Below are 26,823 nucleotides of genomic sequence, written 5' to 3' on the forward strand. Positions count from 1 at the left end.
AAGTGTGAGATTATCCACTTTGTGGCAATAACAGGAAGGCAGATTGTGAATAGCAATTGATTAGGAAAGGAGACCTGGGGTCCTCGTACACCAATTAAAGTAAACATGCAGGTGGAGCAGGCAGTTGAAGGTGGTAAATGATACATTGGCCTTTATAGCAAGAGGATTTGAGCATAAGAGCAGAGGTGTCTAACTGCAATTGTACAAGGTCTTGCTTAGGCCACACCATGAACATTGTGTGCAGCTTGGACTTCCTTATTTGAGGGAGGTTGTTCTTCTGTGGATGGAGTGAAGATTCATTGGACTGATTCCTAGGATGGCAGGACTGAAATATGAAGGGAGATTGGGAATACTGGGCTTGCAATCACCAAAAGAATGAAAGAAGACCTCAATGAAACTTATAAAATCCTGATAGGAATGGACAGACTACATGCAAGCAAGAAGAATGTTCCTGATGGTAGCAAACTCCAGAACCAGGGTCACAGCCTAAGGATAGGAGAAAAGTCATTTAGGATTCCATTAAGGTCTTTAGCAAGATTGCACATGGAAGGCTGGTCCAAAAGGTTAGACCCTTTGGCAGTCGAGACAAGTTTGCCAAGTGGATCTAAAATTAACATGGTATTAGGAGAGAGATGATGATGGTAGAGCATCTAATGCAACCTAATTTGTTGAGAAGTGTTCTAGCTCCATCCAGTTCAAAAATTAGACAACAAAACTGCAGTGTGAACTTTTAACAGTAAGTGAGTAAAACAGGATGTTTCCTTAACCAATCAATTTAAGGATTGGAGAACAATAGAAAGCATGAAAGAAGTTGAATCGAGTAAACTCAATGCTAGGTAAATGAAATGAATTCAATATCAAACGAAATATGGAAGGAGAAAGACAAAAAGAAACAAAGATTAGGTCTAAGAGCAATAGAAAGAGACAAAAAGAAAACTCAATTTAAAAAATCTTAAAATCTAGCCGCCACCCCCACCCAAAAAATGAGAATTTGATTATTTCATTCATTGTCAAAGGTTGTCAGTAATTAGCACCCAGCATATTATTTACATTTGTAATTGTTTGCCTCAAGTAACTGCTGGGAGTTTGGTTTGTTTCAGCACAGAAACTTTGTGACATTCAATGTACAAACCAACAGCAAAATGTTACTTCTACAAAGGTCATGGCAGTACAGCCTAACTCTGACAATTTTTGGATATTAATATTTAACCACAGTAAATTCTGGTTCAATAACAATTGTTGTGTACTTTCTTTATAGAGTCAATGTGTGTTACATTTTCAGTTATTATTCATTCACAGGATATTGGTACCATTGGTAAGATCAATACTTGCTGTCCATCTCTAAATTGCCCAAGTGGCCTGCTTGGCATTAACAGAAACCAGTTAAGAGTCAACTAATTTGTAGTTCTGGGGTCACAATGACACCATACACGAGTGAACCAGATGGACTTTTTATGACAATCCAACGGCGTCCTGTTCACTATTACCAATAATTATTTAGTTACACGAATTTAAATTTCCAGCTGTTGTTGTGGAATTTCAACTAGTGTCTCTGGATCAGTAGTCCAAGCTCTGTTATTCCCTCAATGCATTTTGAATGTTCAGAAATAAAAGAAAGACTAACAGCTACTTGGATTGTTCCTTTTCAAAATTTAAACCACATTGGAATAATTTAGACTTTTGGTAATGGTAGTAAGTGGTCAATATCAGATTCCACAGGCTGCAATAGAAATTTGGGAAAGATGTATAAACTAAGGTGTGGCTGAATCGACACAACTTAGGTTATACCATTGGCCAGTCAAAATTACTTCAATCGCTTTCCATCTTTGAAGAAATGAGTCTCCAAACAAAGGAAACAAAGCTTATTTTTTGTGTGCTTTCTTTAATTTTTGATCAAGTCAGATAAAAAAAATGCTGCAAGTGATGCATAAATTCTTTGGTTAAACTCAAAGACTGAAAACAAGAATTACCTATCACCAGTAGGCATGCAGTACATGGGTTTAGAATTTTAGATTTTGAAACATTCAACAATATTTAGGAAAGAAATGATACACCAACTGCAAGAACTAATTTGCAAATTTGAGGCATGCACAAGTAAGGAAAATAAACACAGCAAGTGCAGGGATTTATTTGTATTACTCCAACATGGGATGTGGATGTTACTGGAAAGACCACCATTTAATGTCCTTCTTTAATTGGTTTTCAGGTGGTGGTGGCGGCGAGCATTTTTCTTGAGCCATTGCAGTCCATATGGTGACCTTCTGCCCAAAGTTGTGAAGTAGGATGTTCCAGGATTCTGACCCTCCGACATTGAAGTAACAGCATTATACTTTCAAGTCACTACAGTGTGTCACTTGAGCAGGAAAATTATAGATGATGATATTACCATGCACAAGCTGCTCTTTATCCATCCAGATGGTAAAGGTTTTATGTTTGGGAATTATTGCTGAAGTCTTAGCAAGTTACGAGTTTCTTGAAAGAGTGACTCCACTGTGTACAGGTGGAAGAGGAAGTGAATGTTTAGAGTGGAAGAAACCACTCCAATCAAGCAGGCCATTTTGTCTTGGAAGATAATAAGTTTCTCAAATGCTGTTGGATCAGCACTTATTCAGGCAAATGAAGCATAATCTTCCACACTCCAGATATGCCTTGTAGATCATAGTATGACTTCCAGGAGTCATGACGGAGTCAATCACCAGTGAAAGCAGTGTCACCCCATCATCTGACCTGCTCTTGTAGCCACAATATTTATTTGGCTGGTCCAGTTATGTTTTTAGTCAAAGGTGACCCCACACAGGATTTGGATGATGGGGAATTCAGCAATGGTAATGCCATTGAAACTCAAGAGGAGGCGGTTTTATGTTTTATTGTTGGAGTTGGTTATTGATTGGTATTTGTATGCAATGAATATTATGTGTCACAAATCAGCTCATGTCAGAATGTTATCCAAGCCACACTGCAGACAAAAATGGTCTGTTTCATCACCTAAGCAGTTGTGGATCAAACTGATCACTGTACATTCAGGAATGATGGAATGCAGTCATACTTTGGAGCAGCTGAAGACAGTTGAGCCAAGGACACTCCTTTAATGATGTCCTAGGGCCAATGTGTTAATAAACCACCAGAACTATTTTTCTTTGTGGGATAAATGACTCCAGTCATTTGAAGAGTTTACACCTCAATTCTCAATGACTTGAATTTTACTAGGATCTTTAATGCCATGCTCAGGCAAATGACCTTAATCATTTCCAGAATTTTTTACCCATGTTTGAATCAAAGTTGTTATGTAGTCTGAAACCAAGCAGTTCTGGTAGAACTCAAACTTGGCAGGTGATTAACTATATTAATTTGATATAGATATAGCACTGTCAATTTCCATAATTTTGTTGTTGGCTGAGAATAGGTTGATGAGACAGTAATTGGTTGGATCAGATTGGTCCTGTTTGTCGAGCATAGAACATAGCTAAAGATTTTTCACAATGTAGATACTAGTGTACTAGCTATAATGGATCAACTTTGCCAGAAGCACAGCTGCTTTTGAAGCGCAACTTTTCAAGGATTACAGCCAGGATATTGTCAGAACCATAGACCATCCCATTTCTCTGTGAAAGCAGACATCATGAAGTTCACTATCATCTTGAATGTGCCAGCACAACTGTTGGTCGATTGAGGAAAATGGAATCGGAAGATCAAGACCTCAAAACTTGCACAACTGGTCAAAAGGCCGGCAGTGATCCCTGCACTCCTATATGCTAATAGAGACGCCTCACAGCACCAGAGACCCTGATTCAATCATGATCTCTGGTACTGTCTGTGAGGAGTTTGCATGTTCACTCTGTGATCTTGTAGGTTTTCTCAGAGCGCTCCAGTTTCCTCTCACATCCCAAAGACATGCAGGTTGGCAGGTTAATTGACCAATGTAAATTGCCCCTAGTTTGTAAGTGAGTGGTAGAGTCCAGGGATAATTGAAGAGAATGTGGGCAGAATAAAAATTGGGATTAATGCAAGATTAATGTAAATGGGTGGTTGATGGTTGGTACAGACTCGGTAGGCCAAAGGGCCTGCTTCCATACTGTATTTCTCGATAACTCTATGACCTGGATTATCTACAGCAGGCATCTTAAGGCAGTGGTAAAAAACTGCTAATAATGTTTCCTCAGAATCTTCCACATTTATTGCAAGGATAAACATATGACATCATGTCCTCCTTCAAACCAATATCCCCAGCACTATAGTTCTTTTTGCACTCAGATGGCTCTGTCGGGCAGACCTGACATCAGACTCTCAATGTAGGGATTGTAATACCAAGCTCTCTCACAGGAAGACATTAGCAGGTGGACAGATCCTTGAAGAAATCCGTACTAACCTCCGGTAATCTCTGACTCATGAACAATCCAGTTGGAAGTGGAGAATTTTAAATGCTATTGCAAGAAGTCTAATAGAATCCATGCACTGGGAGCACACAGAGACCCTGCATAAGCAGTGGAAAGGTGGATCACCTCAAGTCGCCATCCGGACATGCACCTCCTGTGGAAAAATCTGCAATTCCCATACTGGCCTTATTAGTCACTTTAGAACCCACATAATTAGAGTGGAAGCAAGTTATCCTAGATCCAAAGAGGACCTTGATGAATCCAGGCTTCACTAGCAGAACAGTGGCAATCAAAGATCATGGACTTAAGATAATTGGCAAAAGCACCAGAGGGAATAAACATTAACACAATAAATCAACATCATATCACAAGAAAAAGCTCAGGAGAGATTTACAAGGATGACGCCAAGTCTGCATAAGTTTAGCTGTGAAGAAACATTGGCTAGTTTAGACTGGAGAGAAGTTCTTTAGTAGAGGTGGCCAAGGAACAACTTACTCAGGATATATGAAAATATATAGACCTATGTGACAAGGAAGAATCTATAAATTTTAGCAGAGAAGTCAATTACTAGGGGAAATATCAGAGCACAGAAACTGGCCCTTTCAGCCCACCTCATCCATTCCAACTGTGACACCTATCTACACTAATCCCATTTGCCAGTATTAGGCCTGTATCCGTTTATGCTTTTCCTATCCAAATACCTGTGCAAACACCTTGTAATCGTATCTGCCTCTACTACCTCCTCTGGTAGCTCCTTCCAGGTATTCACCACCCCGTGTGAAAAACTTGCCCCTCAGATCTTTAGACGGAACATAACATGTGAAATGATTAGTGGTGAATTAAAGGATAGATAATTCCAGCCAAAAAGGTGTAAAGTCTGGAATACTGCTTAAAATGCGGTCAAGAAACAAATCCTCATCATGGTTAAAAAAAAGTACCTTGATTTCACTGCAGAAACTTTTTGATTCGCTATTCTGGAAGGAGGTTTAATAGTTACTTCCAAAATGGAATTGGATGAATGCTAAGAAGTCAGAAAATTGAAGGTCTATGGGGAAAGATCAGAAGAGAAGAACTAAATGGATAGTTTTTACAAAGAGCCAATACATGCTAACTGTGTCATCTGGCTTCCCATCATCCTATACATTTCTACAATTGATTTAGCATTGTTAGTTTTATCTGCGTCTCTTGGGGAAATATATGGATTGTTGAAAAGAAAGAAACTGAAGAAAAATGCTGAAAATACTCAGGTCAGAGAGAATCTATGAAGGGAGAAACGGAGAAACAACCATTTCAAGTCTATGATCTGTAGTCAGAACATTTTGTTTGCCTTCAGAAAGGTCACTAAAGTAATAGCATTTTTAGAGTTTAAAAACATGGAAAGGTCACCAGAATAATTGTACTTTATAGTCTGAAACAGGGAAAGGTCACTAGCGTAGTACTCCAAATTATGTGATTGAGTGGTAATCCACAAGACCATAAAAGATAGGAGCAGAATTAGACCATTCAGCCCATCGAGTCTACTCCATCATTCAATCATGGCTGATTTATTTTCAACCCCTTTCATCCGCCTTCTTCCATTACCCTTAGCTCCCTTACCAATCAAGAACCTATCACTCTCGAGGAAGGAATCCAAGGATATAGCAGGAATAGTCAGGGCCATGGTATGCTCTCCCTGCAGAATATGGGATATCAGGAAAACTTCCAGTGTTGCTAGTCAGCACGTGTGCAAGAAATGTGTCCAGCTGCAGCTCCTGACTGACTGCATGACACAGCTGGGACTGCAGATGGACTTGCTGTGGAGCAGCTGCAATGCTGGGAGTATCGTGGGTGGTACATTTAGCTAGGTGGTCACACCTTAGGCGCAGGCAGAAGGGCAATGGGTGACCACCAAAAAAGGGCAGTAGGCAAATAGTGCAGGAGTCCCCATGCCTATTCCCCTTGCAAACAGGTATACCATTTTTGGATACTGTTTGGGGGGTGGGGGGGGGGGGGGGGGGTGAATATCCTCTCTGGGTAAAGTAGCATTGACCAAGTTTATGGCACTAAGGCTAGCTCTATCATACAGCGGGGGAGAACAAAGACTAAGTAAACAACAGTGGTAGGGAACTCAATAGTGAGGGGAGGAGACAGGCATTTCTGCAGTGATGAATAAAACTCCTGAATGGTATATTGCCTCCCTGGAGCAGCCATCAGCTGCTGCAGGGCAATCTGAAATGGGATGGTGATCAACCATTGTTAGTACTGACATATACCATGACCAAAGGTAGAAAGAGGGATGAGTTCTTGCAAAATGAACCAAGGTAGTTAAGCAGAAGGTTAGAGCAAAAAAGGTTGTAATCTCTGGATTCAAGGATTCGGAAGTGGAACATGCAAACGGGACAGATTGCACCTGAACTGAAAGGGTGGGGAATATCCATGCAAGGTGGTTTGCTTATGCTATTGTGGATAGTTTAAACTCATTTGGCATGGGAATGGCACACAGAACAGTAGTACAGCAGGTGGTGAATTGGAGTAAAATATAGAATATAAACTAAGTGAAAGTCAGCAGGAAGAGTAGATAGGGGCATGATAAGGCAAATAGATTAAACTGCATTTACTTAATGTAAGGAATCTGACGGGTAAGACTGATGAACTTATAGCATTAATCAGCAAATAGAAATATTATGTAATTGCAATCACAGAAACAAGTCCAGGACAGGCAGCTCAGCATTTCAGGGTATGGAGGTTTCAGGCACGATAGGCAAGAGCTAAAAGAGGAAGGGGCATTGCAATATTGATTAGGAAGAACATTACTGCAGTACTCAGGGAGGATGTCTTGAAAGGCTTTTCTAATGAGGCTATATGGTTAAAACTTAGAAATATGATGGGGGCTATCACTCTGCTGGGGTTATATTACAGGTCTCCCCCAACAATCAGCAAGAGACAAAGGAGCAAATATGTAGACAAACCACAGAGAGAAACAAGAGCAATAGGTTATAGTTGTGGAGGATTTTAACTTCCCCAGTATTGACTGGGAGTCCCTTAGTGCAAGGGGCTTAGATGGGGAAGAATTTATAAAGTGCATCTCAGAGAGTTTGTCTGAACCAAACTGATTCTACTAGATTTAACCTTGGGAAATTAAGCCAACAATTGGTGGAAGCAAACTCATCGCCAAACTCTGAGACCTGGGACTCAACACCTCCCTCTGTAACTGGATCCTTGACTTTCTGAACAACAGACCCCAGTGAGGATAGACAGCAATACCTCCAGCACGATTATTCTCAACACTGGTGCCCCACAAGCCTGCATCCTCAGCTCTCTACTCTACTCCATATATATTCATGACTGCATGGCCAGATTCTGCTCTAACTCCATCTATAAGTTTTCAGATGATACCATAGTAGTAGGCCATATCTCAAATGAGTCGGAGTATAGGAAGGAGATGGAGAGCTTAGTGACATGGTGTCATGACAACAACCTTTCCCTCAATGTCAGCAAAAACAAAAGAGCTGGTCATTGACTTCAGGAAAGGGGGTGGTGCACATGCACCTGTCTTCATCAACGGTGCTGAGGTCAAGAGGGTTGACAGCTTCAAGTTCCTAAGCGTGAACATCACCAATAGCCTGTCCTAGTCCAATCACGTGGACACCACGGCCAAGAAAGCTCACCAGCGCCTTTACTTCCTCAGGAGGCTAAAGAAATTTGGCATGTCCCCTTTGACACTCACCAACTTTTATCAATGCACCACAGAAAGCATCCTATCTGGATGCATCACGGCTTGGTACGGCAACTGCTCTGCCCACGACCCCAACAAACTTCAGAGATTTGTGGACACAGTCCAGCCCCTCACCGAAACCAGCCTCCCCCCAAGAGTCTATACCTCTTGCTGCCTTGGTGAAGCAGCCAGGATAATCAAAGACCCCACCCATTTGGGTCATTCTCTCTTCTCTCCTCTCCCATCAGGCAGAAGATACAGGAGCCTGAGGGCATGTACCACCAGGCTCAAGGATCTATCCCACAGTGATAAGACTATTGACCCTCATACGATGAAATGGACTCTTGACCTCACAATCTACCTTGTTGTGACCTTGCACTTTATTGTCTACCTGCAATGCACTTACCTGTAGCTGTGACACTTTACTCTGTACTCTGTTATTGTTTTTCACCTGTACTACCTCAATGCACTCTGTACTAACTCAATGTATCTGCACTGTGTAATGAATTGATCTGTACGAACGGTATGCAGGACAAGTTTTTCCACTGTATCTCAGTACAAGTGACAATAATAAATCAATACCAAGTGTCAGTGAGCATTTTGGGAAAAGTAACTATGATTCTGTAAGTTTCAAGGTAGTTATGGAGAGGAATAAGGATGGTCCACAAGTTGAGGGCCTAGGTTGAGGGAGAGATGATTCCAAAAACATAACATAGGACTTGGCAAATGTAGTTTGGGAGCAGCTGCTTTCAGGTAAAACAACATCCAACAAATGGGAATCTTTTAAAAGTTAAGAGTTCAGAGGTGGTGTAGTAGATAGCGAGGAAGGTTGTCTAAGGCTACAACATGATATAGTTCAGTAGAAGGTTAGGTGGAGCAATGGCAAATAGCATTTAATCCTGAAAAATACATGCTAATACATTTTAGGAAGGCAAACAAGGGGAGGACATGCACAGTAAATGGTAGGGCACTGATGAACAGAGGGTCTGTGGGGTACAGATCCATAGATCCCTAATTGTTAAAGCACAGCTGGATAAGGTGGTGAAGGTGGCACATGGGATGCTTGTCTTCATTGGCCTTGGCATAGAATATAAGAGTTGGGATGTCACATTACAGTTTTATGAAGCATTGGTTAGACCACACTTTGTATGCAGTTCTAGTCACCACACCATAAGAAGGGTGTGATTGTGCTGGAGAGGGTACAGAGGAGATTCACCAGGATGTTACCTGGATTGGAGCATAACAATTATGAAGAGAGACTGGATAAACTGGATTTGTTTTCCCGTAAAAGGAGGCTGAGGAGTGACCTGAAGAGGTGGTGAAGGAAAATACTCTCATGGCATTTGAGAAGCAAGCAGACAAGTACTTAAATCGGCAAAGCATAGAAGGCTACACTCCTAACGCAGATAAGTGGGATTAGTATAAAACCTATCCTATCATCAAGTACCTTAGCAGGACATTCAGACATTGGAGCTACAGTTATCCAAGTATGTAGAATGTAGCAAAGAAATTACATACTATCTATAAAAGGTGCTGAGAAAGTTTTATTTTCTGCTAAGCGGTCCCTAAGACAAAATCACGAATTAAGGATTTTTATCCCATTTACCATTGATAAATCTAAATGCTCTTGAAGATTTGATATTATATTTACCTCACTAGTAACACAAGACCCCTAAACCACCATAAAATTGAAGCAGGCATTCTCGTAGCTGTCATGATAAAATTAAGTATGTTACTGAAATATGTATAAAAGGGTAAGGAAAAAAAAGCTCAAGTCCACCGATGCCCACATCTCGTGAATGAATGTTATCGAGCACCTAAGTTGTCACAATGTGAGGTCAACAAGAATACTTGCCCCAACAAATATTGCTTAAGTGGCAATCATCACCTCCAAGGGTGATTGTGCTGAACTTGGCAAAGGATACATTAAATTCAGCAAAAAAAAATTGAAAAAATACGTACTGTAATACCCATACAATACAGTGTCTTCAATATTCTTCCTTGTGATGTTATCCGCTGCCCATTCCTTAAAGAAAAACAGATACAGGGTTAGTGGGAGATACTAATGGGTCTGGTAAGATTTATTTTATTCAAATACTAATACACTCAGAATCAAATAAAGTATTAATGGTCAAGCCTGCAACATTGTCAGAGGTGACATCCGAGGTTACACAGATTTTCTCTCAACAAAAAAACATTAGTGATGCCTGCCATATCTCAAATGTAGCGTTTGCACATCTAGATAAACTGGGTTTGTTTTCTTTAGAGCAGTAAAAGATCAAGGGTGGGCCTAACTGAGATATAAAAAATTATGAAGGGCATAGACAAGATGGATAACAAGAAACTTTTTCTCCTCAGCAGAGGTATCTACAACCAGAAGACATAGGTTTAAGGTAAAGAGTGGTAAATTGAGGGGCTTTAAGGAAGATTTTATTCACCCAGGTGATTGGAATCTAAAACTCAATGCCTGAGGAGGTGGTGGAAGCAAGTACTCTCACAAGGTTTATGTTCAGATTAGCACTTGAAATGCCATAGCATGTCTGAGTGCTGGAAAATAGACACACATACAGCAATAGTACAGATACAGCTTTTTACAATTGGTAACTTGAACAGAATCTGTGAATACAGGTACAAGTTATGTAAACACACTAGAGAGTACAAAGTACATTCTGAGAATCAACTACCTCTAGAATGTCATTGGCACATTTTTAAAGGTAATTCACTGAAAAGTAGACCAGTTCCTCAGCATTGCACAGAATGTCAGAACTTTCCTGGTGTTGCAAAGTCAACTTCAAATCATTCAATAATTTTTTGGATGTAGTTCAGAGAGGAATTTTCCAGTTAGTTGCTGCTTTTCTTTCCACCGCCGAGAGAAAGTACCACAACACCATGATGACAAGGAGGTGGTGGTGTTCTAAAGATGGTGGTACAGCTGGAACACCATGCCAGGCTGGGATAGATGCAAACAGAAAGCTGTCTTTTTCCACATGTTCACATATTCATGTGGAAAACACATGGCCATTGTTACCACACAAAGTGACTCATTGTAGTTAACAGCTAATTATCAACCCACAATGGAACTAGCCCTGGAATCCTGGGAAAACTTGAATATTTACAATACTAAGAAATGACTCATAAACCAGTAACACCAAGTAAACACAATAGGATAAGAGGACAAATATGCTATCATGCCTGTTGTTAATTTGTACAAATTTAGTGGTTCAATTCTGATGTGACTTCGTGATGTTACACCAAAATCTGAAAAGTAACATTATCCCTGATATCACCTTTCCAATAGATCTAAGTTGTAGAAGACTGCCAACTTTTCAGTTAGATGAAATCAGCTATTTGTACATCTCTGTATATTTGCTTTAATTTCAAATCTTTTTTTCTACCCTGAATTTTGCTGATTGACAGTCCTAATAATGCAAATTGCTGAATCCAACTTCTAAAAGTCAATTAAGATATCGCAATCTGTATAAGCAGTCAGTACCTAAATAACACATTTAGTACTGTATCTTAGAATATTTCAGCAGCTCAGAAACATGCTGTGTTCTTGATAATTAATTGGCAGAGAACATCTTAAGTAAGCTCAGCTGCTCTGCAAATCAACCTACATAATGATTCTCAGTGGTGTGAAGTACAACTAATAAATTGTCAATTTAGCAGATTAGGGAGGTGGGTGTGTAATCAAAAGGTGATGCTATTTTATCGTGATGACTTCTTCCATACTTCTTGTAAAACTGTCTTGCACAGGTGACCCCCCCCACCCCCTATATTATGGCGGGGGTGGGGTAGGGTGGGGGGGTGGTTGCATTCCGAGTAAGTGGTCTGCATCTTGACTTTATATACATTTTTTCCCCCGCAAGTTCCATGAGGGTGAATTTTATTCCATATCTCAAATTTTTGGGTAGTGATTTGTGAATTCCTTAAGGGCTAATTGCCATTACCCAAACAGCTGTAACGTGGGGGTCATCTGTAATTACAGACACTTTAAGCCAGTCACAATTACATCATGACAAAAACAAATCACAATAATATCTAGCAGACTTCCAAACATGTCATTGACCATATATGTACTCTGTTCTCTTTGTAAACCAGATATTTAAGTTATCAAATTATGTCACTGTCAGTGTTATATATGATCAAATACAAAAGAACACTAACAGAATGGTAACATTCCAACACTTCATCCAAATCTACTAAATAATATTCGGGGGTGGTGGTTAAGAAATATTAAGATCATTTAAATTCTGAAGTTCAACTCAAATCTGCAAACTCTATATATAACCTATCAACTATCGGGTAAATCTTCAATGAAAAATTTAACTATCTTCTATAAATAAAAACTTCTGCCTGCAAGCTTTAGAAGTAATGGAAAAGGCTGATGAAAATGCACTACATGTAGTGTACATGAACTTTCAGAGAGCATTTAGCGAAGCTGGGCACCAAAGTCTGCTTCACAAAATTGAGGCCTAGAGCACTGAGGGTTCAGCAGCAGCACTCACTAGCCTCTGTCTCTATCCTTCAACCCCCACCCTCCCACCACCCAGTTCCATCTGCCTTATTTTTTTCTCCCTATCCTTACCTGTTTTCCAGCCTCTGTCTCAACACTCTCCCTCCCCCACCTGGTTCCACCTATCACCTACCAGCCTCCGTACCTCGCCCCTCACTCCCATCTCAATCAGTAGGTTATCTTCCCTCTACACTCAGTCCAGATGCAGGGTTTCGACCCAAAACACTGACCATCCCTATGCCTCCACAGATGCTGCTTGACCTGCTCAGTTGTTCGAGCAGTTTGTTTTTTGCTACAGAATCCAGCATCTGCAGACTCTTGTGTCTCCATTAGAAAATGAGACAGGTTGAAATAAAACTCAAAGATTTGTTCAGCTACAACGTTAGACTGGAGCGATTGGGACGGCTCATCTTGTAATAAAAAAGGTTGAGAAGCAATTTAAAAAAGACATATACAAAATCATGACTAGCTTAGAAAGGGAGAAGGTGTTACCATTTGTGAATGGTTCAAGGAATGTGGGACACCTATATAAAATTTCAAGCTAAAGATAAATTATGAGTAAAACCGGACAGTGGTTATGATCTGGGAAATTCACTGAATGCAAAAGTGATCAAAACAGAATTGATATGGGGGTTCAAGGAGAAACTGAGTAACCCAAGACAAAATAAATGCAGTGCTACGGGGCATGGGACCGATCAGATTAATTTACCAGGAGTCAGCACATTTGATGGACCTTTTGTGAAGAGAGACTTCAATGGTTAATATTAAATTGAGTTTTGGAAATAATAATTTCACCATAGAAGTTATAATTCCAGAAGTGTATTTAAGCCACTGTATTGTTTGAACATCCCTATATTTTGATTACATTTATATCTGTTGAACAAGCTTGATATTAGTAACGTACCTTATAAGATCCTTTGGAGTCCTTCATATAAGATACAAGGAATATATCAACAGGTAACAATGATGAAGTGATCAGTGCAAGAGCAAGTGCACAAATTGCTGTTATGGTGGAGACAACCTCACTTTCTTGTTGACTCTGGTATCGGCGGATATATATCCAGCAAAATATTAGAATTGCCTGCAAAACACAAGAAAAGTATCACTGGAAATGATGTGGTCATTTGTAGGTTGTAAAACAAAGGTGACCTTGAGCTTCAAGTTACCTGACAATGCTCAGTCCCATCCCAAACAGCTGCAATGATACTCAACATAGGTGCAAGCAATAGAACCTTACCTTCCATGTGGGCACCTTGCAGCCCTCTAAACTCAGTATTGAATTCAACAATTTTAGATAACCAGCTTTTTGTTTTCCTGTATATTTTTTATTTCAATTTGTTCCTTTATTTCTTTTGTCTTAAAGTAATGCAGCATGGATACAGGCCCTTTGGCCCAAATAGTCCATGCCATGGTGCCCACCCAGCTAGTCCCAATTTCCTGCATTCGGCCCATATCCCTCTAGGCCGTGCCTCTCCACGTACCTGTCCAAGTGCTTCTTCCTCTGGCAGCTTATTCCACATACTCACCACTCTCTGCATGAAAAATTGCCCCTCAGGTCCCTTTCAAATCTTTCCCCTCTCACCCTAAATCTATGCCCCCTAGGTTTGGACTCCTCTACTCTGGGGAAAACTGTTACCATCTGCCTCTCAATTTTAAACACTTCTAATAAGGTCACCCCTCATTCTCCTACTTTCCAAGGAATAAAGACCTAGCCTGGCCAACCTCTCCCTGTAACTCAGGCCCTCTAATCCTGGCAACATCCTCGTAAGTCTTTTCTGCACTCTTTCCAGTTTAAACACATCTATTCCATAATAGGGCAACAAAAACTGTACACAGCACTCCACGTGTGGCCCCACCAATGACTTATACAACTGCAACATAAAGTCCCAACTCCTGTAGTCAGTGCCCTGAATGATGAAAGCCAGCAATGCTAAACACCTTTTCAACACCCTGTCTACCTGTAACACTGCTTTCAATGAACTATGCACTTGTACTCCTAGGTCCCTCTGTTCCATTACATTTCCTAGTGCCCTATCATTCATAGTACAAGTTCTATGCTAGTTTGACTTTCCAAAATGCATCACCTCACACTTACCTGTATTTGTAGGTATTCAAAGTAACAACCACCTTGACAGCTTACAGCTGTACTCCTTCAAAGATATTTACTCTGGTCCCTTCACCGCTCCATCCCTCTACAACTTTTTTTCACATTTTTCCAATTCTGAAGAAGGATTATTGACCCATAATGTTAAGTCTGTTTTCTCCCCCCACAATTTGTCGCATCTGCTGACGCTTCTGATATTTTCTGTTTTTGTCAATGGACTGTGACACAGCTCATAGAACTAATGTCTCAGGTCTCCAGTGACCTGGGTTCAACCCCATCTCCTGCATTGTCTTTATAGAGTTTGCATGTTCTCCCTGGAGGTTTTCTTCCAGGTGCTCAAATTTCCTTCCACATTCCAAAGACATTAGGTTAACTGACTACTGCACATTCAAAGTTGTCCATTGTTATCAGCACTTTTACTGATCTGTATTTTTTCAAACCAACAAGTTACGTAGGCCATTTCACTAACTAATACAGGCAACCCTTGCATTATGGAGGGTTACATTCCTAGGAAGTGAACTGTATCACGATTTTTCATAACTCAAAGATGCGTCATCTGCGCATGCATCAAGAAACGCAAGTTTGAAAAAAATACATTCTGTATTTATTTACTTTTCGTCCTCCACATAAATTCTGTAAAAGCAAATTTTAATCTGTATCTCAAATTTCTGGGTAGTGATTTGTGAATTCTGTAAGGGTAAATTTCTGTTACCTGACCTGCCATGAGGCAGGGGTTGCCTGTACAATATCAAAATTTAAAATGATACATTCTTAAAGCAAAATGCATGGTTGGCACTAGAAGAAAGTATTTCCAGTAGAGTTTATTTCTGTAAAATAATATTTTGGAGTATGACTTTGGGGCAGTTTCATCAGTTATTAGTAAAAACAATATAAAACGGATGTCAATGCAAAATAGCATCCTTTTGCATTGATTAAGATATAAATACAAGTGTTGGTTGTTGTTATTGCAAAATCACATAACTAGTATCCTTCAGGCCCAGGTAAAGCAAATGCCCACTAACTATATCTATACCCATCCCAAAACCAGCACCATTTATATGGCCTTGCTCCCAACCACAACTACAAAAGGGCATTCCTGACTTTACCATTAGAAAAATTCTGTGATAGATCAGAGATCAATCAACACATAATAAACAAAAATCTAAAGATGCAGGAATCCAGAAAACCTAAAACGGAAACATGACGAATAATCAATAAATGCAGATAATTTATGGGAAAAGAAAACAGGATTTCAGGCTTCAAGATGCCTGGGTTTATGGGAACAGGTAATGGTTAATTTATCTGCCCAATACGTTATCAAACTGCAATGTATCAGCATTTGTTCCATCTTCAAACAACTTTTATTGACTGCATTGGGGGGCAAATTATGTACTGTTATAGTCAGAGTTATACACCATGGAAACAGGTCCTTCAGCCTACTTAATCCATGCTGATCAAGGTGCCTTACTAAGCTAGTCCCATTTGCCTAGTTTGGCCTGTATCCCTCCAAAACTTTGTTATCCATTTAGCTGTCCAAAAGTCTTTTAAACATTTTAATTGTACCCAAGTCCACTACTTTTTCTGACAGCTGGCTCCAAATACCCACCACCCTCTGTGTGAAAATCTTGCCCCTCAGGTCCCCCTTAAATCTATCTCCCCTCTCACCTTAAACCTGTGCCCTCTAGACTCTCCTACCCTGGGTAAAAGACTGTAACCATCCACCTTATCTATGTCCCTCATGATTTCATAAACCTCAGCCTCTTTGCTCCAGGGAAAACACTGCCAGCCTATCCATTCTCTCCTTATAACTCAAGCCCTCCAGTCTCGGCAACATCCTTGTGAATCTTTACTGCACCCTCTCTAGCTTAATCACATCCTTCCTATAATATGGCAGCCAGAACTACACACAATGTTCCAAGTACAGTCCCACCGATGTCCTGTACAGCTGTAACCTGTAACATGACATCCCAACTCTTCTACTCAATGCCCAGTCCAATGAAGGCAAGCGTGCCATACGCCTTCTTCACCACCTGTCCACCTGTGTGGCAACTATCAGGGAACTATGTACTTGTACCCCTAGGTCTCTCTGCTCTACAAAACTCTTCAGGGCCCTGTCATTCACTGTGTATGTCCTGTCCCAATTTAACATCCCAAAATACATCACTTCACACTTGTATGAATTAAATTCCATCTGTCATTCCTTTATCCCCTTTCCCAGTTGATTGAGATCCTGTCGTAACCCAAGACAACTTTCTTCATTGTCCATTTGAGCAGTAATTCTGATGCCATCCACAAACTTACGAATCATGCCACCTACATTCTCATCCAACTCATTAACATATATGGCAAACAGCAGGGGACCCAGCACCGATCCCTGCAGAACACCACTGGTCACAGGCCTCCAATCTGAAAAGCAACCCTCCACAACCTTCTATCTCCTCCATCAAGCCAATTTTGTATCCAATTGGCTAGCTCACGCTGGATCTCATGTGATCTAATCTCCAGATCAGCCTACCATGAGGGACCTTGTCAAAAGCCTTTGCTAAAGTCCATGTAGGCAATGTCAACCGCCATGCCTTTGTCAGTCCTCTTTCAAAAACTCAACCAAATTCATGAGACACAATTTCCCATGAAAAAAGCCATGCTGACTATCCCTAATCAGTTCTTGCCCTTCCAAATGCAGATAGATCCTGTCTCTCAGAATCCCCTCCAGTAATTTTCCCACTACTGATGTTAGTCACTGGCCTGTAGTTCCCTGGCTTGGCCTTGCAGCTCTTCTTAAATCAAGGCACCACGTTAGTCACCTTCCAGTCTTCTGGTGCCTCACCTGTGGCAAAGGAAGACACACAAATCTCTGCCACATCGCCAGTAATTTCTCCTCGTTTCCCACAACGTCCCAGGATATTTAGCTAGACCGTTTGAAAAGTAAAACAGTCAACCTTAATTTATGAACAGAAATACTTATTACTGATCACTGTGCTATGATCTTACCAGGTCCACTGCTCATTTATCCATTGTGCCAGATCTAATTTAAGTGATGGGTCTATTCCAACAAGGAGTGCTTTATAGAACACTAGGTTGAATTTGCAAGTAATGATTGCCTATTTGTGTCACCATTTGAGTAAATATGAAAGATTATTTGATAGACTTTTGTCTTAGATCATAGTTTAAAGCAAAGTGTCTATAATTATTGTCCTACATCGAAGTATTTTATGATCTGCTGCTCTACTGGGCAGAACAAATGATGGAAACCCTCAAATATTTCAAACATTAGTATTTTCATAGAAATGCACTACCAGTTGAGAATTGTTCAAAAGTGCATTAAAATATTAAAAAGCAAGCACAGTTTTACTAAATCAAGTGGAATCTGCTGTGCCAGTTCTTTTCTGTTAAAGCAGATTCACAGTTGTAGTCTGAGATACAATAAGGCTTATTAAAGTATCATTTGTTGTCAGAGTACCATTTTGTTTCCTGTGAACACATCTTTTAAATGGTCTTATTGTTAACACTACATGGTAACTTGTTTAGTTTATGAGATCACGTTTCAATTCACAGCAGCATGGACTTGCTTATAAAAGCAATCCTCTCCTGACTGAGTACAAGAATAGGAATCAAGGAACCACCCATATAGTAACACATGCCTAAATCCCAAATACCCAAGGGTAAATCCTCAATTTCTTACACCAGCACTTTTTTGAACTCCTCAGATGAGACATAAAATGGCAATTAAAAGTTACTTTCTTACCCACTGTCGTCCACATGTTGGTTGAATGCCTAAGCCCATTGCAATTTGTACTCCGAGCTAACATTTTTTTTATTCTTGTGCTATTGCAAACACGATGCAAATTTAGAACTAATTTTAAAATTTTAACATGGAATTAATCATACTGTACATTTTTTTTTTTACACAGCCAAAAATTGGATTTTACCACAACTTGGAAAATTTCCAGCTCAGTTACAGCCCCAAGCCCAAACATTGTATACATTTGACCCAAGCCCAAGTGTTGTATACACACACCACAAAAAAAGCCTTTATCAAATTTAAATTCTGGTGGAATACCTACTAACACTTCCCACATGGAAAAAAACATTGGACAGATGTCAATGTGAGAACTCATCACAGCAAGCCAAAAATGATGCACCAGATTGGAATGGGAGAGAATGATAAGGCTAGAACAGGAAAAATTAAATGCATGCCACAACTAAAAGCAGATAGAAGTTTATTACATATCTTTTGAAATGCATCATTGTTCAGTGTACCAGTGTTAGGGGTAAACCAAAAGGTATGGTGGCAAAATAAGGAGATTAATTATGCACTATATTTCATTATACATTGCACATTGCATGACAAGAGGCGGTTCAGTGGGTAATTAAGCAAATGGTATTATAGTCAATGGGTTTAAAGTATTTATGCTTCTCCACACTTCTTGAATTCACAGAATAGTTCAAATAACTGGAGTTCGACCCAAAATATAAAAATAAGTGTAGAGAGATGGACCAGTTTAAGAGCGAGTTCCTGACCTGGTAATAGTTCTGCTTGTCCTGATCCAACCATGTGGAGACAATGGCCAAGAAAACTCACCAGCGCCTCTACTTCCTCAGAAGGCTAAGGAAATTCAGCCTGTCCCCGATGACCCTCATCTATTTTTATAGATGCACCATTGAGCGTATCCTATCCAGATGCATCACAGCTTGATATGGCAACTGCTCTGCTGAAGACCACAAGAAATTGCAGAGGGTTGTGAACACGGCCTAGTCTATCACAAAAATCAGCCTCCTCTCCATTAACTCTGTCTAGAGTTACCACTGCCTTAGGAAAGCAACCAATATAATCAAAGATGCCTCCCACCCCGGTCATTCTCTCTTCTCTCCCCTTCCACCAGACAGAAGATACAAAAGCTTGAAAACACACCAACAGGTTCAAGGACAACTTCTATCCTGCTATTATAAAACTCCTGTACGATAAAGATGAACTTTTGATCTCTCAATCTACTTTGTTATGGCCTTCATACCTTATTTGTCTACCTGCACTGCACTTTCCCTGTAACACTATATTCTGCATTCTGTTATTGCTTTTCCCTTTCTACTACCTTGATATACTTATGTTTGGAATGATCTGTCTGGATAGCATGCAAAACAAAGTTTTCAGAGTCAGAATCAGGTTATTATCACTGACATATGTCGTAAAATTTGTTGTTTTGCAGCAGCAATACAATGCAAGGCATAAAGACATAAAAATTACTATAAGTTACAAAAATAAATAAATAGTGCAAGAGGAATAATGGACCATTCAGAAATCTGATGGCGGAGGAGAAGAAGCTGTTCCAGAAATGTCAAGTGTGGGTCTTTAGGTTCCTGTACCTCCTCCCTGATGGTAGTAACGCGAAGATGGCATGTGTTGGGCGGTGAGGGTCCTTAATGACGGATGCCATCTTCTTGAGGTGCCGCCTCTTGAAGATTTCCTCGATGGTGGGAAGGGCTGAGTCTACAACCCTCTGCAGCCTCTTTTGATCCTGCACATTGGAGCCTCCATACCAGGCAGTGATGCAACCAGTCAGAATGCTCTGTAGAAATTTGCAAGCATCTGGTGACATACCAAATCTCCTCAAACTCTTAATGAAGTAGAGCCAGTGGCATGCCTTCTTTGTGATTGAGTCAATGTGTTGGGCCCAAGATAGGTCATCTGAGATGTTGACACCCAGGAACTTGAAGCAGCTCACCTTTTCCACTGCTGACCCCTCAATGAAGACTGGTGTGTGTTCTCCAGACTTCCCCTTCCTGAAGTCCACAATCAATTCCTTGGTCTTGCTGACGTTGAGTGTGAGATTGTTGTTGCAATACCACTCAACCAGCCGATAAATCTCACTCCTCTATGCCTCCTCATTGCCATTGCAGTGAAGGTTTTCACAGTATCTCAGTACATGTGACAATAATAAACCAATTACATAAGGAATACAAAGTGAACCAGTGTCATTGTCGATGTGCACAAGGGATTTGAAGTTGGAGCTAATTAGCTAATTTTTTTTGTTGGTATAAATGCAATGTTCTGTTTGCTGGTCTGGGAAGGCAGTAGCTTGGTTCCCCTTTGGTAATGGTCCTCTCACAATGGTATTGTTGGAATTTTTACATGTTAACTCAATAACAAGTGAAGAATTATATACATCCAAGTCAGCATGGAGTACAAGTTGGAGAGCATCCGTGAGGTCTTGGTATTCCCAAGGCATTGCTATTGTTAATCTTTCTTGATGCAGAAGCTTGTAGGGGAAATGAAAAATGGGATTAATATAGGATAAGTGTAAAATGGGTGGTTGACGGTTGGTGTGTACTTGATGGGCTGAAGGGCCTGTTTCTGTGCTGTCTCTGACACAACATTGCAATATATCTAGTCAGTTGTCGGGTGAGAGTGGGAAGGATGAACTTTTTCCAAAAAAAAGGACAGGTTAGGAATCAGGTCACTGGTGGCAATTACTTGGCCTCTTCCTTTGCTGTTCTAATATTTACTGCTGGTATGACTTAGCCTTAGGCCAAATTAAGCCTTTATATTTAGACACTGTTCAGAAAGGGACTTTCACTGTAGTTGATCATCTTCTATAAATCGTCTATCAGGGGAAAGTGACACACATAGGAATTAAAGCAATGTAAATCATACAAAAGCACAGAACAGAGGAACTAACTGCATATCTATGTCAATTCATCTAAAACAATCCTTTACTAGTTTTACACCTACCCCACTCCTCCCACCATACACATACTATTCATACTGTTGTATCTTCATCTGCCTCAAATATTTGTTCAATTGAACACAAAGGTAAAATCAGCAACAATATATTTTGAGCAGTTTTCCATGGAATAAAATCACAAAATAAACCAAGTTTTTCCAATTGACATTTCACAATTGAGTTATTAAACTGCTAGAGTAATAAAACATCTTGGGATGTTTTACCATGTTTAGAAATAAGGTTCAATTGCATCTTTGACTGCATATTCTTCAGCTAATTCATTCACTATTTAGGGCTCTTTGCATAGTGATCATGCTAAACAATAAATGTCTTTTCTACACTCAGAACAATGGCACAGCAAGTAGTACTGCTGTCTTATGGCTCCAGTGGCCTGGGCTCAATCCTGAACTCTGGTGCTGTCTGTATGCAGTTTGCATGTTTTGCCTGCAAGTGTGTGGGTTTCCTCCCACATTCCTGGTTGGCAGGTCAAATGGCCACTAAATTATCCCCAGTGTAGGTGGGTGCGAGGACAGTCAGGTTACAGGGAAATTCGTGGGGGAATGGGATTGATGAGATTGCTCTGAGAGCTGGCATAGAGCCAAATGATCTCATTCTATGCCGTGAAAATGATGAAGTAAAGTTGAAATATATGATTGATCACAAAAATCAGCCAAGTATGTCACTCCACTTTCCAAAAGTGAGGGACATGGTGGAGATGCAAGAGATTGCAGATGTTGGAATCCAGAGTAACAAACAATCTGCTGGAAGAACTCAGTATGTCAAGCAGCATCTGTGGGAGGAGAGGAATTGTCAGCGTTTCAGAACCTGATGCAGGGTTTCGATCTGAAACATTGACTATTCCTTTCCTCCTACATATGCTGTTCAACCTGCTGAATTCCTCCAGCAGATTCTTTATTGCTTAAGAGACAGTGTTAGGCCCAGGATGAACACCAATAATGCATTGATGAAAAAAACTCAAAGCTGAAAATTGAAAAGGCTCAAATAACTTGGCAGGATTGTAAGGCAGGAGATAGGGATGGACGTGACCATGACTGCATTAAAATGTTAACCCTTTTTAATCCTTTGTCAGATCAGCAAATAAACACACAAGTGGTTGGTGATCTTCTCAGAAGATGTGACAGGGAAATTAATAAAGGGAAATAAGGAAATGGAAGAGACTCTGAAGAAATATTTTATACGCCTTCATGGTAGAAAACATCACAATAATAGTATCAAATCTGGAAGGAAATGGGAGGGAGGAATTTTAAACAATCACTATGACAAGAGAAAAGGTACTAAACTACTGAGGAAAAAGGCTGATAAATCACCTGGACCTGATGGTCTTAAAAGAGGTAGCTGTAGAGATGGTGGATAGTGGTTATTTTCTTCTAAAATTTCCTAGATTCTGGAACTGTCCCAGCAGGTTGGAAATCAACAAATGAGCCTATTCAATAATGGAAGGAAAAAGAAAACAGGAAAATATAGGTCAGCTAGCTTTGCATTCATCACTGCAGAAAATGCTAGGATCCATTAAGAAAGCAGGCCATTTCAAAAATCATGATACAATCAAGCCAATTCAATGTGGTTTTGTGAATGGGAAATACTGTTTGAAAAAATTATCACAGCCCTTTATGGATATAACAAGGAAAAAAGGGAAAACCACACAAAAGGTGGTGTATTTGAATTTTCTTAAGATAACTGTACAATGCAAGAACTTGTGGCATTGAAGGTGAAGTACTAGCACAGGCTAACAGAAAACAGAGAAAGGATAAGTGGATCATTTTCAAGTTGGCAACCCACAACTGGAGATGTTCCACAGCAATGAGTACAGGAGCCTCAATTATTTAATCTCTATTAATAACTTAGACAAAAGGGACTAGATATTATTGCCAAACTTTATGATACAAAGAAAGGAAGTTGCGACGAGAACATAGAATCTGCAGACTGGTCTTCTTACTTGTGAAGGGACATACTTGAATTGGAAGCAATTCAAAGAAGTTCCCTCAGTTTATCTCAGGATTACAGGGCAAGTCTAATGAGAAAAGATTGCATATATTGGGTCTATACTCAATGGAGTTTAGATGAACAAGACAAAAAATTCTATGGGGGCTTGGTACATAATTAAAGAGAGGATGAGAGGGGGCATATCTAGAATTGGGGGCATTGTTTCAGGGTAAGGAGTTTCCACTTGATAGAAATGAATACTGAATTTTCTCCTGAAAAGCCAGGTTCTCTCTCTGTCCTAGAGTTGTAGAGACTGAATATATTCAATGATATGGTCAATTGGAGATCTAGAGTTAAGAATTCTATTTCTTATAGGGAAGTGGCAGGAAATTGGACCAAAACTTGGATCAGAGCAGCCGTGAGCTTACTGAACAGAGGAGAATGCTCAAGGGGATATATGACCTTCTCATATTTCTTAGGCAGCAAAATCTAGTCTGAGCTCAGGTTTAGAAGGTGCAAGATAGGAGGCCAGCCAGGGAACCATTGGAAAACCAAATTAAGATTAAAAACGCAAGCGAGACCAAATGAATTGAAGCAGGAACAGAAAGTGGCAACATTACTTAGAAAGTAAATGATCTTGGCACGTGCGTGTGCGCATGCGTGTGTGCGCGCATGCGCCTCAAGCTAAGTATCATCAGCTGAAGCAAATAACCCATCTTTTGGATGGACACAATGATGAGAAACAGGAAAGGACCCATGGACATTTGGGACCTCCAGAAGTAATAACATGGGAGAAGGAAGAAAAGCCTTTGCAGACGGTTATAAGATTACATCGAATGGAACTAGATTCAGGCAGTCACATCTCGCTGAACTATGGAGAGGGGCATCACATCAAAAAAGACACTGCAACTTTTGAAAGCTTTTTATTGTTTGAGAATGCACAATTCTGTCAAGAGCACAGTTATTATCCATTCCTATCGGCTCAAGATAGGCCATGTTGCATAATGAGGTTCATGAATCTTCTATTTCAAAATGTTTGCTTATGCAGCTGAGCGGCTTGCTTGGCCACTTCAGAGAATAAAATATAGCCATTGTTTGACTGCAGTCACATGTAAACCAAATCAGGAGGTTCTCTCCCATAAACTACAACTTCTGACAACATTAATGGCCAGCTTTGCCTCCATAAATAGTTTGAGGGAAAAAAAAGCACACACAAATGTTTTGCCCCAAGATATTTATTACAAACAAGTTAAAGCAGCTCAATTGTTTAAGCAGTCGACTAATACATCAACAGTAACAAAATATGAAAAGCAATAAAAACACGTGGCCCTCCATTATTTTCATGTGACATCCATTACTACAAAAATTGAAAAAATACTCTACATTGGCCATTGAGGTGTTAAATATATAGCCAAATATCATCCTTAATGCTTGGTTGTATAATACATTCTGGGCTCCATGAAATGAGAAACTAAGCATGCTGACTACTTTTTGACAAATTTATTAGTTTGATTTAGTTATCTATTTTGCAGTCAGAAGACCTTGCTCAACATTTATTTTGTTCCTGCTTTAATTGTTAAACTGAGTTAAGGCAAGGAATCCAGCTTCACACAAGTACGTTGGACTGAAAGACAAAATTACTCTCATAGCATGGTAAGCAAGAGCAAAATATTCTACAACAGTCCTGTACCATACCCAGGAAAGGTTCATTTCACCATTTTTTTCCCCATAGATTATGATTGCATGGTAACCCAATAAGCTGAGATGCTTCCTCCCTATGCAGACTCATGTTTTCCAATACAACACCAAAGCAATGTCATATCCACTCTTTGCCCTGGTGTTGCTCACCTGGAAAGTAACCACAGAACTGAGTGTATAATCTAGTTCAGTGATTACAAATTGCCTTTTACAGTGCATCTCAGCATGTGGAATCACTCCTTGTGTTTGTTTGAAAAACCATTTCATGAGACATGACCTTCCTCTCCTTTGATATGTAGCCCTTTTTTAAAAAAAATGCAGCATTTTCTCATGGTGATCTTGCCCTCTGGCCTGTGAAGGCAGAGATTCAGATCATTATGATCATGTTTATCTTCCAGACTGTATGAGCAGGCTCCACGTAGCTATTGAACTGCTAGTTGGTGAGATTTTTCTTTAATAAAAGTTGCAAAATCATTATTGTTCCTCTATCACCATCTGAGATATCAAATCTAGGTTCAGCATAACATGCAAGTGGTCCAATTACCAAGAAAAGCAGAAAGCATCATGAATCTTTGGTATTTTTTGGTGAAATTGCAAATTTTGACATCTCTTAGGAGATCTGTGAACTTCAAGTACCGCTACTTTTGATGATAACATTTTCCAGTGCAGCGAAGAATGCAACCATATTGTATCGCTTACTTTTATTCAGAGTCGTACAGCACAGAAATAGACTTTGACCGCGCTGACCATCAACTACCCAAGTACACTAATTCCATTTAGCCTTCAATGCCTTGGCAGTTCGAGTGCCCAGTACTTGTATGTTGTGAGAATAACATTTCCACCACCCAATTAGGCAGCATATTCCAGATTCCAACACCTACTGGTGAAAAAAGTTCTTCTTCAGATCCCCTCTAAGACTCTTACCCCTTACCCTAAACTGATAGCTTCTAGTTTTTGACATCTGTGCTACAGGGAAAAGTTTTGTACTATCTACTGTCTTATGCCCCTTGTAATTTTATACAACTCAATCAGGTCCCCCTTCAGCATTCTCCACTCAGGAAAATAAACCCAGCCTATCCAGTCTCTCCTCTTAAGTGAAATGCTCCATCCCAGGCAACATCCTGGTGAATATTCTCTGCAGCTCTTTTAGTCCAATCATGTTTTTCTTAGAGTGTGGTGAACAGAACTGCACACACTACTCCAGCTGTGGCCTAACCAACATTATAAATCTGTACCCTAACCTCCCTGCTCTTACATTCTGAAACCTTATCCCACCTTATCTGTGTTGCCTCCTTCAGCAATCCTTGACCTTGTTCCTCAATACTCTCTACGGCCCTATCATTCATTATGTCCTTTCCTTAAACATCCTCCAAAAGAGCATCACCTCACATTAACAAGCTTGAATTCCATCTACCATTACAACAACTGATCAATATCTTACTGTAACCCAAGACTATCCTCACCATCAACACCATCAACTTCTGTGTCATCTGCAAACTTAATCATACTTCCCACATTCATCCCTAAATTGTTGATGTACAGTAAAATACTGCCAATCTGCTATTTGGAAATACCGATGGCTCAGCACCTGGCCCACCAGATGCTGATTCCCACACTCCCCATCACATTGTGGGGGGGCTGGTTCCCATGCTCCCTCTCATTCACTGGGGCTCGGGTTCCTGGTTACCATAGAACAATACAGGCCCTTCGGCCCACCATGTTGTTCCGACCTTCAAACTATCTAACCCCTTCCTCCCACATATCCCTCTATCTTA

At 40.1% G+C, this 26,823-nt stretch overlaps 1 protein-coding gene across 3 annotated transcripts in view; it reads right to left on the bottom strand.

Annotated features, from left to right (window-relative positions):
• The window catches only part of lmbrd1 (LMBR1 domain containing 1), a 211,099-nt gene that overhangs the window by 169,852 nt on the left and 14,424 nt on the right, over positions 1 to 26,823 (bottom strand). For all 3 annotated transcript variants that reach the window (XM_052025185.1, XM_052025184.1, XM_052025186.1), the window contains 2 exons: positions 13,488 to 13,664; positions 10,030 to 10,093 (listed from right to left, as the gene is read on the bottom strand). In XM_052025185.1, coding sequence (XP_051881145.1) covers positions 10,030 to 10,093; positions 13,488 to 13,664 — 241 coding nt within the window. The remainder of the gene's footprint in view (positions 1 to 10,029; positions 10,094 to 13,487; positions 13,665 to 26,823) is intronic.

Source organism: Pristis pectinata, chromosome 10, assembly GCF_009764475.1.
Source record: "Pristis pectinata isolate sPriPec2 chromosome 10, sPriPec2.1.pri, whole genome shotgun sequence".
NCBI classification, from domain to species: domain Eukaryota; kingdom Metazoa; phylum Chordata; class Chondrichthyes; order Rhinopristiformes; family Pristidae; genus Pristis; species Pristis pectinata.